The 19,598-nt window shown below is 48.7% G+C and overlaps 4 protein-coding genes across 4 annotated transcripts; 2 read left to right on the forward strand and 2 right to left on the reverse strand.

Annotated features, from left to right (window-relative positions):
- Positions 1-4,720: 4,720 nt before the first annotated feature.
- Positions 4,721-5,803, reverse strand: RED2-3 (Dehydrogenase RED2; the record flags this gene model as incomplete). Its single annotated transcript, XM_036635816.1, has 1 exon — positions 4,721-5,803. One exon carries the CDS (start codon positions 5,801-5,803, stop codon positions 4,721-4,723), a length of 1,083 nt encoding a protein of 360 aa, XP_036497735.1.
- A 3,479-nt stretch (positions 5,804-9,282) lies between these two features.
- Positions 9,283-10,766, forward strand: ethA-1 (FAD-containing monooxygenase EthA; the record flags this gene model as incomplete). The annotated part of the gene is made up of 2 exons (XM_036635817.1): positions 9,283-10,203; positions 10,251-10,766. 2 exons carry the CDS (start codon positions 9,283-9,285, stop codon positions 10,764-10,766), a joined length of 1,437 nt encoding a protein of 478 aa, XP_036497736.1.
- A 1,062-nt stretch (positions 10,767-11,828) lies between these two features.
- CGCS363_v003969 (15-hydroxyprostaglandin dehydrogenase) lies at positions 11,829-12,980 on the forward strand (the record flags this gene model as incomplete). The annotated part of the gene is made up of 3 exons (XM_036635818.1): positions 11,829-11,886; positions 11,989-12,572; positions 12,660-12,980. The coding sequence occupies 3 exons, from the start codon at positions 11,829-11,831 to the stop codon at positions 12,978-12,980; spliced, it is 963 nt and encodes a 320-aa protein (XP_036497737.1).
- A 1,303-nt stretch (positions 12,981-14,283) lies between these two features.
- vpr-14 (Minor extracellular protease vpr) lies at positions 14,284-17,334 on the reverse strand (the record flags this gene model as incomplete). The annotated part of the gene is made up of 3 exons (XM_036635819.1): positions 14,284-15,541; positions 15,590-16,544; positions 16,596-17,334. 3 exons carry the CDS (start codon positions 17,332-17,334, stop codon positions 14,284-14,286), a joined length of 2,952 nt encoding a protein of 983 aa, XP_036498671.1.
- Positions 17,335-19,598: the final 2,264 nt, after the last annotated feature.

Below are 19,598 nucleotides of genomic sequence, written 5' to 3' on the forward strand. Positions count from 1 at the left end.
AATACTATTATTAATCTTATAGGGCTACTACTACCCTTAAGTATATTAATAATATTAAAGTAATTAATCTAACTACTAATATACTACTAAACTTACTTTAATACTTATTTATACTAATTAAGCTTATTTTATAAGTTAAAGATAAATCTATATAGTTAGATACTATATAGGATATATATAATTTATTACTATTTAGGTATAATATTAATATTAACTTTAAATTTAAAAGTATATTAGATTATTTTATTAATAAAGTAGAGGTTAATTAAGTATAAAAAATAGAAAAAATAGCTAAATTATAAGAAATTAAGTACTAAAGCTAGCTAAGTTATTAATTTAAATACTATATTTATTTATAGCTACTAGAGATTATATAATATAATAGCTTTTTAATTAAAATCTAAAAAACTAACTACTAAGTTTTAAATTATTTAAATCTAAGGAGTTTTTAAATTATTTAATAACTTAGTGAAACCCTAGCTAATCTTCTAACTAATCTAAGCTAATTAGAAGCCTCTATTTTAACTACTTAAGTTAGTGTTTTGCTAGTTTTGCTAGTTATTAGAGGCATACACCTTATATACTACAGAGGGGGTGCGCTAGCTAACTAGAGGGGTGCGCTGCCGAATAGGGCCCCTTTTATAGTGGGAGAAGGGAAAAACTGAAATGCTCTTTCTTATGCTTAGATGAGGGAAGTAACCCTGTACTAAGCATGGGGTTGGGTGTCCCGGTTGTGAGCACCGATAGCGAGATTTCACTGAGTAGCGGGTTCTCTATATTTACCCCGCATTAAGGATGAGCGCCGTCCTAGGGCAAATTGATACCTAGAATGCTGCCGGGCGAAGCGGATGCCGCCGGCTGTAATACTGAGTGGCGCACGGTCTCTGGGGCCGGCACCGCTCGTCTTCTTTACGCCTGAATCCGCCATCCACGGACTAAGCGATTCCACGATTCCGTAAAACAACTCCGAGCAACGGCGCAACTGGACGGCTTCGTGTTCGGTGAAGAATCTATGATGCTGGCGACGTAGGCCCCTCATGAACCTGCATTAAAGGAGTGCATGATCAACCAGTATACTGAATTCCATGTTCCATAAAGTACGACTTACAGAGGCTTGAACCCAACAATCCTCTTCATCACTTTCGCCACGTCTGGTCCATGTTAGCTGTCAACTCGTCAAGGGGCTTTCCAACCAGTTGCTCACCCGTCATGCGGGCTGCGGGGGTGCAGAGATCGTTGCCCTAACCAATAGTCAATACCATTCCATGGCCTACAAGGTCAGCATTGGGCTTTTGGCGGGTATGAGCGGCAGATTAGTTACTTGCTAGTTTCATTGCCTGGGACCTGGAAGCGTCAAGCCAGGGGGGAAGTAGAGGCCTAGGAGAGTTAAGCAACAAAACTTTTCAGAGGCGCGTGAACAGGAACAAATCACTGAATATCTTAATATTGGTAATCTTGACATCACAGATTGAAACGTTGAGTTGAAGATCTTCAAACCAAATGGTCGTTTAGGGTTTCATCGGCGGTCATCTCCAGGTTCAAATGTTACTATGAAGTAAGAAAAGTGCCAGGATCCAAGAGATAGGTATTCCTAGGATGGCTTTAACAGTCAGAGGATTCATGACGTGCTTTTACAATCCGGTGGTCTTTCTTCCGTCCAAGGCACCTATGGAGGCGAGTCATAACTGTGGCCAATCACAGGACAGGTAGCAGCTCTTCAGTTGTTCAGCTAACCCAAATAATGGATTGCTGAGGGAAGGAGTCAAAGTGGATTAGCATCAACTCATGCTCCTGCCAAATTCACTATGCAGCTACCCGTCCCATTCACCTTCACCTATGTGTATCACGTGCAGCTTTGTTTGTTTGCCAGAACCAACCGAAAAAAACTCTTTGCTGTCCAGAATCTTCTCGCAGATATCCTTTTCCATCTGCCCCTCCTTCCGTTTGCAAGACGTCACCAAACACCTTGCTCCTCAACACATTCGCCATCACAAGTTTGACGATCCAACTTCACCTTCTCAGCCATGTCGCAAGACAGGTATGCTTTCAGTAACGGGGCGAGTTCCTCTGCGTACTCGAGACCCTTTTTTGCTCAGCATCTACGAGATACCCAGTCCGACCTCGCTCACCGATGGCGCCGACATTCCGACACTATCAAAGCTACTTGGCAATCTCTGAGTAGAAATCAACGAGTGAAGTGTCTCCTCGCTATTGGACGCGGCCGAAGTACCCCAAATCGAGCATCAGATGTATCTCTTGGATCGATCCATCAGCTCGTGCCTGAGTGGAATCTCACCGACCTGGTAACGGACACTGAACACCTCATCAACCATCTCATCCATCGTGCCACCACTTCCTTGCACCAACAAGTCCTTGTGGGTTGTGGTGGACAATCTGGCGATCGCATGTACGTTCATTACATGATAAATCGCGGAGTGAGCCCACGATCACCGCTGCCGGGCGAATTCATGTTTTTTCCGGATAGCAAGGATTATGGAACCTCACGGGAAGTTGCCGAACACGAACTTCCTCTTGCCCTTTGGGCGTCCGACTTAGCAACAAGCATCTGCGTACCCACACTTCTTGGGGACCTCATTCTGGCAAGACAGCAATGTTTCGTAGGTGACCTCAAGAGCATCACTGCCGAAATCCTCAGCCTTGGGCCTGAAGCCGAGCATGCAGAAAAGCTCACACTACCTTGCGTCCGCGTGAACGCCCGACTGAACCACACAGGAGGGTCTTCCGAACTTGCGGACTTTTCCAGGGGTGCTCGACACCAGAAGGAAGACATCGATAAGCTTTTGGAACTGTTGTTGGTAGAGCCGGGTACACTGAAGCACGACGTCGAACGATGGTTCTGCAGCCAGCCAGAGGGAATTCTGGATGAACACCAAAGCTTATTACCCCATTGTACTGACAAGTACTCGAGCGCCTGTGTCTTCAATGTCGTTCAGAATCTCGTCAAGGGCGCCACCATCTGGGCATACATTGGTCATCTCTTAAGGGAGCTGCAACGTGTTGGCACCGAGAGCATATGTCGGCCTGTGCTTCTTCAAGAACTTTCTAACTCTTGCATGCTGGAATGGGCACGTTTGCAAGCAGTCTTGAAGCGCTTCATCTATCAAGGCTTCGGAATTGGTCATTTTCAACGCAAGTCAAACGCTTTCGATCAGCTCGGAAACCCTGTCATTGTCTTCAAGAATGACCCCACGGAAATCATCGACAGCGATTCTCAGCGATACCTACTGTTCCACCTTGCTCATTCATCCGAGAACCCAGCAGATGTTATTGACATGTTGGGCTACCTAGCTGGGTTGTGGAAGCAAGAGCCACAGACTTCAACTTTCTTGTACAATCCCCGCGATCATCAAAACAAGGCGTTTCACGAATTCGTCTCTGTCAGTGATTACGTGAAAAAGCTCTCGGAATTATTGGGTCTACCGCCACCGTCCGGCACGGAAGGCTGTTTCTTTGTGTCAAAATGTCACACTCTGGAGATCGACTTTCTTAACAGTTTGAAAAGGGACAAGTTCATTGACTTGCGCGACTACTGCGGCCCAATCGCCGTCCTCTTGAGAACTAGCATGGCCAAAGGCTGCCTCAACAAGCTTGATGAACTTGTCACTGACCGCATGGGTACAACTATTAGGGGCCTGTATGAAGACGTTCTCAGGGACTCCATCTCCGATCTTGATGCGCATTGCGAGCAGTTGAGAGTGTCATTTCGGCAAAAGAATGCCTCGGTGCCACTCAATTCTCCCCTCTCTGCTGAAGAGAGCACGCGACGTCGTGATACAAAGTCCGAAAGGTCGTACGGAATCGACCGAATGTCCTGCAACTCGGCAAGCTTAGCAGAGACCGATGAAAGACCTCGGATGCAACACCAGCTACTCAACAGCGAGCAAGTTTGTCCGGCTGCAAACAAGTCCTCCAAGCGACCGAACCGGAAGAAGAAAAGCGACTGCCCAACCAGTCCCAAAAGTCCTGATGCACGCAAAGGAGATGACAAGCATGTTGCGAGAAATGTCACCGTGGAAGCAGACGCGCTGGGGTCCATGACTTTCAAGGTCAAATCTTCCACTGCAGAATTCTTCTGGACGCTTTTCAGCAAGTCGAAAGCTCGCTCATCCACTAGCTGGAAATCATTTGAGGCGGCTATGGCCGATCTCGGCTTCTCGATCATGCGCAACAAAGGTGGTTCATCTGTTGCCTTCGTCCCCTCGGAAGATTTACCACAGCTTCGTCCCGTGACGATTCACGCACCGCACCACTTCCAGATCGAAGGATACCGGAGTTTGATTCTATCTCGCCGATTGACGAGAGCCTACGGATGGGATGAAAACACTTTCCAAGTTTTCTAGGAGAGCGACTAATAAGTGTGAGGACTGCGGACGAACCCGGTCTGATTGCTGTAGCTCAGAATGGTTGCTGTTGGTCCGCGGCCTAAAGTTTGTCAATAACAACTTCCACTTGGAATCGTTCGGGTGAAGTTGACCCTTCTGGACTTCTGTTTTGTATTGGAATGTATGGGTGTCTTGGAAAGCTTGCTTCTGTAACTCTCAGCAAGAGCTTTTCGAAATGTCTTAAGAACGGACCAGTGCATGTATGGAATACTACTCGATCTTGAGCTTCCTCTCGTTCTATTCATCTGTCGATGGCCTTGGACCCTAGGAAAGAGTAAATGTACAGGGTTATCTGATGGCAAAACTATCATTCCTATTCACTTTGCTTCTCCTAGTCTCGGAACCTCTCTTCCCACCGCATCCCGCATGATTTCTTGGACCCAACTCGGCAGACCCCTGTTTCCGGATGCCCAAGACCACTGGTCTGGAATTATGAGCTGCCCACCTCGACAACTAAAGATTTGACCAGTCACCCTTTTTGCCACATCCTCTGGTTCCATCATACGCCCATACGACTGTTCCACCCTCTCAGCGTGGGCCGCAGTCATATTCGTTCTGACCCACATTGGATGTACCACGGTGGTCAATATTCCAGATGCTTTGTATACATGCTTGATCTCACAGGAAAGACCCTCGCTGAATGCCAAAGCGCCAGCCTTGGTTGCGGAGTAGTCTACTGCGGTGGGCAAAGCTGAGTAGGATGCCATGCTTGCCACGGTGACAATGTGGCCCTTGTTTTTCATAATCATGTCGGGGATAAACTCCTTGGCTGTAGACCACAGAGAAAGGAGGTTGACGCCAAATATTCTCCGTAAGTCTTCCGGGTCGGTTTCGATGACAGAGTGAGTGTAGGCGACACCGGCATTGTTGACTACGATAGACGGATTACCCAAAGAGGCCCGGATCTCCGTTGCGCTCGCTGATACGGCTTGTGGCGAGGTAATATCGCACTTCCAGTACTTGACTTTTTGATTGGCACGCAGATCTGCGGGCATCGGTTGAGTATCAAGTACCGCAACAGTAACTCCCTTCTGAGCGAGACCTATCACAATGGCCTTGCCAATTCCGTTACAGCCACCAGTCACGACCGCAATCTCATTTGCCCATCTCCAACCAGGATGACTGGTAAGGCGCCAGTTGTTCAGGGCCCATCGGTTCGCTGCTCTGTTTAGGTATCTAGCAATTCCTGCAACCAGAAGAATCTGTAATGGGAGTCGGTAGCGGACCACAAAATTTGCGGTCAGCAATTGGTGAAGTCTATTAAGACTTGGGGATCGCCGCAACATGTCGGGCGGTGAATAAGCAACGAAGGTGAGAAGGGACGCAGGAACAAGAGGATGAACAGCAACAGCCGCAATGCCGTTGATCGTCTTGAGGGTGGAACTGATGATGTCCGTCATTTTGATGAGAAGTTCGATAAGTAGAAGATCTTTGCAGGCACTATCATTTCTCGGCAGACGGACTCTCATGGTCTTATACCTCATTGTTGCCGTGGCTCTTACCCGCAACAATTCATCTGTTCAAGTCAGATGGCGTCCGATAAAACTGGGCGGCCGTGCCACAGCTCCCGGAAACTTGTTGCTCTTTTCGTATTCTGAGACGTGACAGCCTGGTAGACTCCCTGTACGACACACTTGCTCGTTTCTCCAATCAATCAACGTAGACTTGATATTAGATTACCAACCAGCGGACTCGGGCTCGCGGAATGACCGCTGTACAGGGTTATACACGATGCCCATGAACAGGGCAGTACCTTCCTCATCTTTCTCCGTTGAATTCTGGCCACTTTCCTAGAATTAGAGCCACATGGTCATGAGGTGTAATCAGCAAGATCTCCGGGCGGCACGGGGGAGATCGACAACGCTAGACCCAAGTAGGAAGAATGTCTCCGGCGCATCCACTCCCCCGCAGAATTCACAGGGACAGGGTGCGTGGCTAGGGACATGTTTAAGCCAACCCCCTTCAGCGCAACCGGGGTATCAGGCGGGTTCCATCCGGGAAGCTTTTATGTTTTCGTGAAACTCTATCGCCTCTCAGCCATCCAGCACGCGTACTTCAAGAGCTTGTCAATGCACGGCGAACGATAGGAGGAGCATTGACCGAAAACTGGTCTGGTCAGATCGTACATCAATCCTACTGAAGGGATCTCTTCCAGGGTCCAGCGATTGATCGATTGCAGCAAACCTCTCTGATACAAGAGGTGACTACTGTGCACAACATTCGTACTGGAATTACAAACTCAAGGAACAACAGGCACCTGCAAGCTAACGTGGACTAGATCAAACCAGAGGCCCTGGAAGCCACCTCTCCGCGCTGCCCAAGCAAGACCAACGAAATTATCAAGGGCTGCCAGATGTTGGGGATGTGAGGCGAATAAGCCTAAGCCACGTATTATCCTACTGGCGCTTTCCCTCGTTTCAAGCATCGCCACCAGAAGAGGAAGTCCAACAGGAAGTCCCCTCATATCTTCAGGTGTTAAGTTGACGAATCCGGTCAACTCTGCGCAGATCATGTCGGCATGCCAGCGCGCAACAGCGTCCTCAACCCCCAGTGGATATCTAAGCCGATGTATGAGAAGTAAAGCTGCGGTTCGGTAAACGCGAGCTTGTGTAAGCATCGCAGCGACCTCAATTGAAGTAAAGTCTTCGAAAAGTGTGGGCGGTGCGGACGGCTCCCATGCCCGTATCGCTCGCTCTACGGCCGTAAAAGCGTCGTCCACTTCTGAAAGCCGTTCTTGACTCTGTTTAAGGAGGTCCTGGCTAGACCATGTCTTCATCCTCTCGCTAACTTCGCATAGTTCGTGCAACAGGGGGAGAAAGGACCAGCATAGACCCACCGACCTGTCGACAATAAAGCGATCGGTTTTTGGCACTTGAATAACAGGTATTTCCCGCCGTATCAACGACTCAGCTGTGTCGAACAGAATCGGCGTGATTGAGATCGGATCGAATATAGGCTGGGCAAGGAGGTCGCTGTAAGACTTTTTGGCCGACAGGATCGCATGTCGATTGATTGCCCAGGCTGACGTGCAAGTGGTGAAAAGATGATAGACAATCAGTATTTGGCCCAGCATCAAGATCGAGGCGTTGTCCAATAGGTCCGACGTGCTGCCGAACTGAACCAAATTTTTCAAACAGTCTCTGCCCTCAGATACATCTATCTCCTCGGGTGGTTTAACTCTTTGAGTAACATCATCCCACACCGCAAATACGGCATCGTACGCCTTCAGTAGGCTGATGTTCGAACAGGGGAGTATCGTCTGAATGGATAGCCTAAATGACTCGGCAAAACTGGGACCGATCATGAAGTTTCGATGAAAGGTGTAGAATATCTGTCGGTCTGTGAGGGCGTTGAGAAGATGATGCTTATTCGCCGAGCTGTGCAACAACACAAGAGGGTTCAGATTTCCCTGCTCCAGTCCAAGGTCGCGGGGACTTTGGAATTGAATGCTTTGTTTGTTATTCTGAGATCTGGAGTAGCTCGGTTTGTGACTCGTGGGTACGTCAAGACCTAGTATGATCCCGCTGTGCCCATGGGGTAAATTCTTGACCACCGGTGGACGCCCCATGCGGCGCTCTGGCCTAGTGAGTCGACATGGCTGCTTGTGTGCAACGCAAAAGTTGCAGAAGGTGGAATCTCCATCGAAGACGCACTTTTCTTTCTTATTGTAGCAGACGTCGCAGGCTGTTCGGGGCATATCAGGCTTGTAGTCTGCGCTTACGGATGGGTTCTGGTCATTTCGGCTGTTGGGATGGAGAAAATATTTGAAGCTGGAGCGGGGTTGTCATCTGAGCGGCAAAACACGGACGGGGTAAAACAAATGCGAATGCGACTAATGCGAGTCGCGGCAAAATGATTAATGCGTTAAGTCGCTTCTCTAAAGCCCCGCCCGGAGAAGTGGCCGAGGCACCTCGGCCGTCCATCGTCACCTTGGGCAGTCCAATGTGAGGCGCTTTGACAGCTTCCGGCTGAAATAATTTTAGACCCTTGTTTTTCAGCAATTGCTGCAAAACATGAAGGCGAGAACTATTACCCAATGGAGGGCGGGATTCTATGAACATACCAGGCTATCGCCAAGACAGGTTGAGGCTGAACCTCGCCGTGGGTGCCGTGAATGATGTATCCTAACGGCGTCCGCGGTTGCCGGAGATTCCCATATGCACGGAGCAACGGAACACCTCTCATTCCCTTGACATATACGTGTGCGGCCTTAGCTGGAACGAAAGGTGGAATATTGATTGAAAAGAGAACGAAGCAAGAAGTCTGCTGCCCAGTTGTGCATGTTGCATGCGCGGACGGAGTTACATCGTGACGGGTTTCCACTATGCGGCAGATATTTTTCAAACACCAACGTATGGGAAGTTTCTGTCACTTCTGTACACTCCAGCAGTTTCCTGGTTATGCAGGGTAATTGCGCATCATTGACGTAAACCAAGTTTACTGTCTCACGCCGGTGTTGTGGGACGGGGCAACAGTCAACACGATGCTGAATCAAGCCGATGGTTTTCTTCCAAGACTCACTGGCAATGAAAGGCCAGTGGAGCTTGGCGGACTTCAAAGCCCGAAGAAATGGCACGGAGTTTGCGACATTGCCAGTAGCCCCGCTTCCGACGCAGGCGGTTTACCGGAGACTATTGTCCCGTTCAGGAAGTCGTCCCATCTCCAGCTTGCTGGGGTGCTGAAACCCGAGGCTGCAGGATGAAATTCCAATGTACAAGGGCCGTTGCACGTGTCCAAGTCTGCTCCGACGTTTCCCAACATCGAGTGCTTCCAGCAACGTTAATCGAGTATATAAACCCAAGTTGGTGATCATAAAGTCCATCTAGTTATTCTCTACTCAGACTTTATCCGTCCGGTACATTTTCCCAACAAAATAGTCATGGATGCCGATCTTAGTCAAGCAGAGCTCGCCACTGCGGGCGATATCTTTGACGTCATCATCATTGGTGCCGGCATATCTGGTATCAACACAGCATATTACCTCCAAGCCCACGGGCCTCCAGGGGCTTCATACGCCATTCTCGAAGGGCGTGGCGAAATTGGCGGAACCTGGGATCTCTTTCGTTACCCTGGAATACGATCAGACTCCGACATCTATACCTTTGGGTTCTCATGGAACCCATGGAAAGGCGACAACCCTCTAGCCAGCGGCCCATCCATCATGTCTTACCTGCATGAGTCGGTGTCGAAGTATGGTATCGACAAAAATATCAAGTTTCACCACCAAGTCATCTCGGCAGACTGGCAGTCATCAGAGTCGCTATGGACATTACAAACAACTGGGCACGGTGAAAAGATCAACTGTTTCAAGGCCCGTTTCGTCGTCCTAGGTACCGGTTACTATGATTATGAGCAACCGCTGGCTGCGGAGATCCCTGGCATCAAAAACTTTACAGGCCCAGTCGTTCATCCACAGTTCTGGCCCGAAGATCTTGATTACCGGAACAAGCACGTGGTCATTATTGGAAGTGGAGCGACTGCGGTGACATTGCTACCAAACATGGCCACGGAGGCCAGTCGAACGACAATGCTTCAGAGAAGCCCAACCTACATTACGGGGCTGCCAACCCAGAAGAGCCTTCCCAGCAGGCTAATGCTGTCTGTACTTCCGAGGAGTATCTCGAGCCGAATTCTGAGAGTTCAATTCATCTTGCTCGGTTACCTGCTTTATTACTATTGTCAGCTGTTCCCACAGTCAGCACGGAGAGCTTTGCTGGGACGCGCTGCCAAGGAGCTGCCCCCTTCAATTCCTCTGGATCCGAACTTCAGTCCCAAGTACAACCCCTGGCAGCAACGTCTTGTGTGTGCCCAGACGCTGATTTCTTCGCGGCGTTACGCTCTGGGAAGGCAGATGTCGTAACCGACGTCATTGACGTGGTGACCAATAACGAAATTGTGTTGAAGTCTGGAAGAATTCTCAAGCCAGACATCATTATCACCGCAACTGGGCTCAAAATACGGTTCGCTGGCGCGATCTCCCTTTCTGTCAACGGAAACCCCGTGGATCCGAACCAGAAGTTCGGGTTCAAGGGCTGCATGCTCCAAGACGTGCCCAACTTGGCATATGTGTTCGGATATGCCAATGCATCTTGGACTTTGGGTGCCGAAGCTACAAGTTCATACCTGGTTCGTCTTTGGCGGAGCATGAGATCGAATGGCATCCACTCCGTTACACCGTATACTGTGGATGCGAACAACATGAAGCCCAAGCCTGTCATGAGTCTCACCTCAACATATGTCAGACATGCAACCAAGGTGTTTCCCAAAGCTGGAGATGGACTGTGGGCTGCAAGAAAATTCTACATGCTTGATCTCTGGCGGGCTATGTTTGGGAACATCTTTGCCGGATTGAAAGTCGCATAGGAAACTGGCTGGGGCTGGCGATACCTCAAGTCCGCTGTGCGACCTTTATTGCCGGAGAATCTTGGTCTATTGCCAAACCTCTGGGCATTTTTTGTGTACTAGACAATTGATCTCTGCGGACTAAATATAACCGTCTCCTTTCTTCTACATGTTCGTGCCCTTCACTGTTACAGACTCTATCGTATGTTTCGTCTCTTGATATGCCTCACCTCTCACCTCTCGAGCGTAACACCATTCAGCACTTTTCCTTTCAGAGAAACCATAACTATCTACAATTTCTGGTTGCATTTTAATCGCCGGGTCAGCGACTCCAAGTTCGGTTGTGTACTCGGGCAACATTTGACTTGTTGCATGAAGCTTGTTACTTGCAATATTACTTGACCACTGTAGATACGGCAGTTACCGTCGTGATTTCAATATTCTCTATCTTTCTGACTGCCGCTCATGTTCTATGAGTCTTCTAGCTTGAATTTGTATTTTTTTTATGTATGATTAGGTCCATTATCCGGTAGGGCATCTCAAGATTGTGATGAGCAAATCCCCAGCTGGCAATGTGGTCCAACCTCGGAGTCCAAGTCAATTTTGTATGTTTTCAACCAATTACAACGCAAATAAAATAAGTTTGCAGAATTATTGCGGGCCCGTCACAAGCGCAGTCACATCTATCTCATTCTTTCCAATCCTGAGGGCAGCCATTATGATAATGATCGTTTTTCTTCCGTCTGGATGGGCCGACGTTCGGTTGCATGTTGGATCCACTTACTAGAGTGCTAACTTCAGGGGTGTTTCTTGGGTCTTGCTCTTAATTCGCTTGATAGCCTAAGATTCTGTTGGAGGTCTGCATGTTGTCGTGGCATTTGAATGCGCCATGCCGGTGTAACTGCCTTCTTGTGGACGTCTCCGAATGAGAATCCTTGCTCTCTGCAGCGATTACTGCACAGAAATCTTATAAGACTGCTTGGACTTGACCAAGGCGGCAGATTCTTTTCCTTTCTATTCCTTCAGCAAAAAGGACCAATATTAACACGTGCTTCTATACGTCCGACCTTGTCCCTCTTCGATATGGGTATCGGATACAATGTCGGAGGCAAAGTTGCATTGGTCACCGGCGCAGGATCAGGTCAGTATGGATCCTCTCTTCATTAAGGCGTTGGTTCAGACATGTGTTCCCAAGCCTTCAAGCATTCAAGTATACTGACACAAACTCCCTGTTGCCTGATAGGAATCGGCCTCGCCATTGCCCAAAGACTTCTTGCGCACGGCTGCTCAGTGATTTTTGCAGACTTGAATCTACGTGCAGAAGCTACGGATACTATTTCCAAGTTTCCCCATCCACCAGCTGACGCCGTTCACCCCTCAGCTGTCTTTCACAAGACAGACATAACCAACTGGTCTGATTTAACTTTGCTCTGGACAACATCAGTGGACACCTTTGGTCGTGTCAATATAGTCATCAACAATGCAGGCATTTTTGAGCCTCCTTGGTCATCCTTTTGGAACCCGCCGGGGATTTCCCCACAGTCCAGAGACCCTGTCGACGCTACAGTGGGATCATACCACATTTTCAATGTCAATACCATAGGTCCCATCCGCCTAGCACAGATGGCGGTGGACTATTGGCTGCAAAACAGGGACACCGAAGGCAACCTGCTCTGGGTTTCTAGCATGGGAGGTTACGTCCACTCAATCCAGACACCATTCTACTTTGCGAGCAAGGCTGCCATCCTGAGTGTGGTCAAATCATTGCAAGGTTTGAAGGAGCTTGTTGGTATTAGGAACTCGGTGATCTGCCCAGGGCCAACAAGAGTATGTCGCTTATTATGATGTTGTTATATCCGAAGGATAAACAACCAACTTTGCGCAATTGCTAACTTCCTGATTTAATTGGTCTAGACTCCCTTGTTCGACCAGGAATTTTGCAGAGATCGTCTCCCTGTCAATGATCTTGCTCTATCAACTGAGAATCTAGCTGATGCTATGATGAAGCTTCTTACCGAAGAGCAGTATGGCAACGGAAATATCCTCGAGATTATGATGACTGGTAGTAGAGATCATCCTCAGGTTCATCAGAAAGAGGTTCAGCTGGAAGTTCTTTATCCGACAGCTAGTCCCATGGGTGCAGGCACAAAAGCCATGGAAGAGGAATTGAATTTCATGCGAATGGTTGCCCAGCAGGGAATGCGTTCAACCTGCGCACCGGAGGGAAAACATTGACAGAAGGCCAAACTACTATCTGAGAAAAATGCCAACTACGACTGTGATTGATCTCTCAATTTTAGACTGTCACCCAAAACTGTCCTGTTCTCTTCTTGAAACTCTGATTCCTCTCCGATTCAACACACAGGTGTTGACACTTAATCTTTTGTCCGCGTGAAGGTACGGGATGCACCGGGAGCCCGTGTGTTATACTCCGTCTCGTTGATCTGTCATTCGCGCTTTTCCGATCGGTAATATTCCGCGTAAGTCTGCTTGTACCCCAGAATCCAACGTCCCCAAAACGCCACAGCAGTCAGAAGTGTCCTACTCGCAATTCTTCCGAAGGGTTGCCAAGAAATCGGCACGGCAAGTGGTGTGTCCGCACTATGGAGGAACACAAACAGCTGAAAGACGCTGGGTTGCATTCCGGCACTTTTGCAATCGTCTAAATATCCGAAGAAGTTGCGGAAGAACTTTTGCTCATTTTCATAGGATTCCGGTGTCAAGTGAATGTCCACAACAAGATCCTCAGACTTGCTTGCGTTCTCGAACCGGTGATAGGTACCGGCTTTGACGGAAGCTGTCGTTTGGCCACCGGGCTCATCCGACAAGGTGACGAATGGCTTAGGGTCCACTCCTCGAAAAAAGTTCCCTTTCCCAGATTGAAGCCGGAAGAATTCATCTTGGTATATATGATAGTGAAACGGCGGCTGTATTATGGATACTCCATTCTCCTGGGTTGTCGGCGGTAAACGATGCGTCATGATGTACTCCGATCCAGGTGCGGAGAATGAAACAGACGACCGTCCATTCTCATAAAATATCGGATTGTTGGTCGCACTATTTGTACGTGGCGGGTTAGGGGCTCTCATAAAGGACAGCATCGTGCTGGTAACAAAGTGGCTTGGTTGGCGGCTGGCTCTTGGAGCATCAAAGAAATACGGTCGGGATCAAAAGCGTCCTTTTAGAGTTGTCCTTGGAACGGCGTTTGCGGGGTTTCCCTCAGCCGATACTCGACCAATCAGACAAGCTCGTGTTCAATTGGCGGAAATTCCGAACGTTCGGAATCGTACTGATGTTGGGGAGTGATCGTCACAGACGGAATTAAACCGCGGGTTTGCGGAAGTGCGGAATTACGGGGCTATGATCATGGGACCAAAGAAGTCTTCCGAAGAGAAGACTTGGAATGGACATTTGACTCCGTTTATATTCAACAATCGGAAAAACTCGCAAGCTGCTGAAACCAACTGATGACGGAAAAAATTACTATTACATGAACATATTGAGCTTCCGGATGTATCGACATGAGGGAGTGGACACCTCAGACTGAGTTCCATGGGTTGGGATACCCAGGGTCTGTAATGTTAACCCTGACGACCGGGCTGAGCCAGCTGTCATAATCGCTCGAGTCGGTGATATCTCCACCCCATCTCAATGCTCGAACAAGAACACGATAGTCTGCATTAGGGAGTTGGTATAAAGTCCCATTAGCCAACTCGACCTCGGCCCAAGTCCATTCGGTACCGTAAACGCTGTAGCCACGGAACAGGATTGACGTAGTATACTTAGGCTTGTCACCGCCATACATAGAGCCAATCAGGCCGTAGCTCTTGACCCCAGCGAAGTTGTCGAGCGAGTTGAGATCCAAAGGCGGTTGCAGGGTGGTGGTGTTAGTGAAAGGAGTCGAGTTCGAGGGTCCTCCGGGAATGTAACCAAGAGATGAAGGTGTGAAGTTGTAGGCGGGATTCGAAGCAAGATCAACGGGAACAGCATCCAATCGAACGTATGGGGAGGGCTGGTCGATGAACAGAGTAATGATAGGGTTGTTGTCAGCCGGACGTGTCTCGTTTTCTGGGACGTCCTTGGCCGGAAAGTTGAAGACCATCCTGTCGTTGTTACGAACGCCAGTATCCCCTGCACTGATAAAGGGAAGTGTAGGGATTCCCGCTGGGGGCTGCAGCTCTGGCGATAGGTTCGGGACATCGCCCGTGTAGATATTCGGCTGAGTGCTTCGGGCATACGGGATACCGAGATAAGGAAGGACGAACTCTTCGTCATCATCAGTGATTGTGATGAAGCCGCTGTACACAGGCAGCAGGCTAGGGTCAATTTCAGGAGGTTGAATTTCGAACTCGACCGTAGCTTTGCCGCCAGATGGAATTGTCAAAGATTTCTCGCTGAAGGAAACGTTGGCATAGATCGAGTTGAAGTTGAGAGACCAGTAGAACATATCGTTGACGTCAAGAGTCTTGGCCTTGGGGAGTGCATCAACTTCGGCGGCACCCTTATGGCCAATCGAGTACGTCTTGGCCTGGGCAGACTGATTCTCAATCGTGAAGTTCTGCTTGGCGGGTTTGGCAGTATCTCCAAGGTTGAACTCCGTGGTCGAAAACACTGTCTCGGTTGAGACTGCCTTCAAAATATTGACCAGACCCGATCCTTGTTGGGCCGCCGTTGTCAAGATTCCGCCCCCTTCGTACTGGTTCAGAGGAGTTGCGGATGATTGCAGGCGTCTCGCAATCTCTTTCGGAGAGAGGCTAGGGAACTTTTGCTTCAGAAGAGCGTAGCATCCAGCAAGACTGAGAAACAGTTAGCATATATCCAGACCATGATGAAGAGTAACATACTGAGGGGTGGCCATAGAAGTCCCAGAGATGATCGCATAGCCCCAACCGTTGGAAGTGACCCAGGTGCTGAGAATGGTGCCCCCCGGTGCCGAAACCTGTGGTTTCAATGACATCTCCATAGTGGGACCAAAAGTTGAAAACCATGAAGTCGTGTTTCCGGTTGGTTGCGGGATTTGATGCACGCTCTGATCTTTGAAAGTCAAAGTGTAGTTTCTTCCTTGTTCTGCAATACCTGCCAGGATCTTGTCTGACTCAGACTTCTTGATTCTCACAATGTCCACGTCCCCGTTAGCCCCCGGAGAGTCGATTTCAACGTCGCTGGTGTCAGGCAACCACTCCCAGACATTTTTGAAGCCGGAAGAATTGGTGCGCACGTCAAGGTCGAGAGTACAGCTGCTCCCTGAGCTAATCAGTACGATGACGTTGTCCTTCTCTGGAAATGCAGCGATCGCGTCAGTCCATGCCTGGTCCACACAGTTCTGTTGATCGTCGTCGGCGTAGAAAACATTGTAACGAGCGGACGCATTGATAGGAATCACTCGAGCGTACTCGATCGTTGAGTCATCTGAGCCAACAGCGTTGTACATCGTCGTGAAGACCACGTCGCTGACAGAGCCGACCGAGATAACGCTGGCGTCCTGGGCGGGAGCAGAAGATAGATAGATACCCTGATCTCCCTCATTGCCAGCAGCCACGGTCATGCCGATACCTTGAGCTTGAATCTTTGCAAGAAGAGGAACGTAAGGTGACCCAGTCTCCCAGACAGCGGTTTCTCCAATAGACATGCTGATGAGATCGACACCATCGCTTGCTGCCTTTTCGAATCCTTGCATCAGGATGTCATCGGTAGTGCCTCCGGTGCAGCCCAAAACTCGGTAAGCATACAACGATGCGTCAGGAGCGACTCCGACAATTCCAAAGCCAACTCCGTCAGGATCCCTAGCAGCGATGATTCCTGTGCAGTATTAGACACCAAGTCCGGTGTTGTGAAGACATTTGAGCTTACCAGCAACATGAGTTCCATGACCTCCATCAAGACAAGTTGTCAACGGATCATCATCGGGCACCGGATCGTTGTATCCCACAAAGTCATCCCCGACCAGATCGTAGCCTCCTGAAACCTTGAAGCCAGCTCCAAAGCCGCCTCCGAGAGCTGGATGACGATAATCAACTCCAGTATCCAAGACTCCAATCTTGACGCCTTTGCCAGTAACTCCTAGGCCGTGAACTTTATCGGCACCTGTCATCTTCAGGCTAGAGAGAACATCGCTGGTCCCGTTCACTGTCGCAACTTGCGCAACGTCTCGCAAATGAATAGGCTGAACTCCGACCGGAACGTATTCATTGGGAGCTTTGGGGCTTCTTCCGTGAACCACAGGGGCGGGGCGCTCATAGTATCGGTTGGGCCAGACCTGTTTGACTTGCGGCAAAGCCAAAAGAGTGGTGATATCCGTATCGTTTTTGGCGTTGATCGAGAGTCCATAGAAATATTCCGGGTTTTTGAATTCATGTCGGACCGAATAGTCCAGCACGTCTTCAGCTCGGCGATGGAACGCAGAATGAGCATCAACTTCAATGCCATCGGCAGCTCGACCATTGATAGAGGCAGCGGTTGGCTCCAACTCAATGATGAAGCCATGGCTCGGAGGAGGTGTGATCTTCGTAGCTGATCCGGGCTTCAAAACCGCCAGTCCTGGCGTAGCCAGGGCGGCGGCAATAGCCAAAGCCTGCAGTGCGAACTTCATAATGAAAACAAGTAAGAGAGTGTGGTGGTTGCAACATGAAAGACGAAGTACGCAAGAAAATGGGAAACACGATGCAGAGCGAAGGCTATGATAAGTAGGACCTGCCTGTCAAACATTCTCTCGTGTAATCAGTTGAGAGCTCTCGGCAATGAGGTGTCGGCCGAGTCCAAGGCGTGATTCACGATAAGGATGGCGATATGAGTCTGCAATTTGCTCAGATTATCTCGAGGTCCTTTTGTGTTTCAATATCAGGGTAGCCACTAACCTAGGTAGTATCGGGTAGGTGTTGTAGATTTCCGATCGCCCGGCAATCTACATCGCTGAGGCTTGAAAGCTTGATTAAGCCTGTGCGACGAGGAAGACCACGGCATCGAGTCATTTCTATAAGCCCACCAATTGAAGAGCTCATACGACAACCTCGTATTCTTCCAAAGACGGGGACAATCAATGATGCGTGGTACATCCTCGCATGTTTGGTCGAATTAGGAAGGTCGGTGGTGGATACCTCGAAATGAACACTGCTATCGCCCCCAAACTTTATTGCCGCCGGCATTCACGATATTTTGGGGGTCGTGTTCGATTGATTATTCCACAGCAGCATGAGCGATGCAAAACTTGACGTATTTAATCGACGCAATGATTAGAACTAGGAAAGAAATATGAAGCATCTGGTTTACTCTGGGTATATCTGCAAACCTATCATCAATTGGTTAAATAGATCTGCCATTCGCCAAGGTATTTAGAGGCGTGGCTGATTGTGAATGCCATCGTAACTTTCTGGGACACTTTATATGATTACATTAAGACCATAGGTGTAGGATTGATCATGGAGGTTTCTCAGGTCGCAGCTGGCCTCGTCAAGTCTTCTGCATAGTGATTCAGTACTTGTTCCCAGAAAGCGTCCTGCCAGGTGGGGGACCTGCAGCAGGTCGCGCTTTCCACCTGAAGGGTTGTAAAAAGTCCAATGAACGATGCTCAATAAGTTGTTGCAGGTCATTTATAGAACTCAGACTCTCTCTTCAAAGTAACCATGTTGCTTTACTAACCGCTTTATCGATTCATGTTTGTTATATTTAATAGACTTCATTATAGTTTACTGCTATATATCAAGGTATAATGTTATGCCTTTGCTGTTGTAGATTATCCGTGCTCTGACTCTATTATTCAAGAATGGAAATACTTCTGGGAATAGTCTCAAAATCATATAAGTTTACCAAAGCACAAATAATGAACCAAGAGAAAACGGTCCTATACAAACGTTTAGTTCCTGCTCTCTAATTATGTTCTATCCAATGGCATATCAGCATCAGGCTGGACTTTCTATCTTTCCGCTCACTACCCCATCTCTGTAAGGCCAAGCTTTGTCGAAATCGACTCCTGCAGGATTTGGATTGAGACCCCTAAAATTTCAGCGTAGGGAAAGTCCCACGCTCACCCAGAACCCGTGGTACATGCTCTAAACTATCTGAGCCGGGACGGATTGTACGTCATCATCGAATCTCTTACTGAAAAGATACCCATGTTGCAACAGGATTAAAGCCCAGAGTCTGGATTGAAGGCAACCAGACCGCCTTTATGCCGCTGTCTCGTAGCTTTCCAGGCCGTTAAATGCGTCGCGATTGGCTGAAATATGGGCGAACTTGGGTGGCAACGCCGCAAAACAAGGCACAACAAACATCGTGTAAGGCCATTGCGCCAGCACCACAAGTTCATTTCTAGAAACGTGGTGGGAATTCTTCCTGATATTCCCAGATGATATCTTCGGCCTCTTGAACATGACCATGTTGTGCATGCCTGCTGAATCGTCATTATGATATCGAGGAAATAGAAGTTGAAGGTGCTTTTTATACTCAGTCTAATCGATTTCAAGCTGTCAAACTGCGCTTATCTGCGATTATTGATGATAGTTGAACTACCTATCCATGACTCTGAATCTTGGTTAGAAAAATTAGAAGCACGTCTTTCTTTTGTCTGATTATCTAGATAAATGCGACCTTAACCCACGTAATTCAGCCACTACCTAATGACAAAGTCACTAGCTATTTTGGGAAGGCCCATGACTGGCGTCGGCAGCCCACACCTCCCTGGCCGGCTCGTCGTAGGGGCCCGAATTGGACCAAGCGCCACGCCAGCGAAATGCCAAGATGACGATGTCTCAATGATCTCACAGAAAGTCATCCATGGAAGTAAGACAACTCGGGCTTCCTACAGCCGCACAGCCGTTCGCACCCTTCGGACGTTGAAAATGTCCGGCCATGTCCATT

This window comes from Colletotrichum siamense (genome assembly GCF_013390195.1).
Source record: "Colletotrichum siamense strain Cg363 chromosome Unknown KSG_Cg363_contig03, whole genome shotgun sequence".
NCBI classification, from domain to species: domain Eukaryota; kingdom Fungi; phylum Ascomycota; class Sordariomycetes; order Glomerellales; family Glomerellaceae; genus Colletotrichum; species Colletotrichum siamense.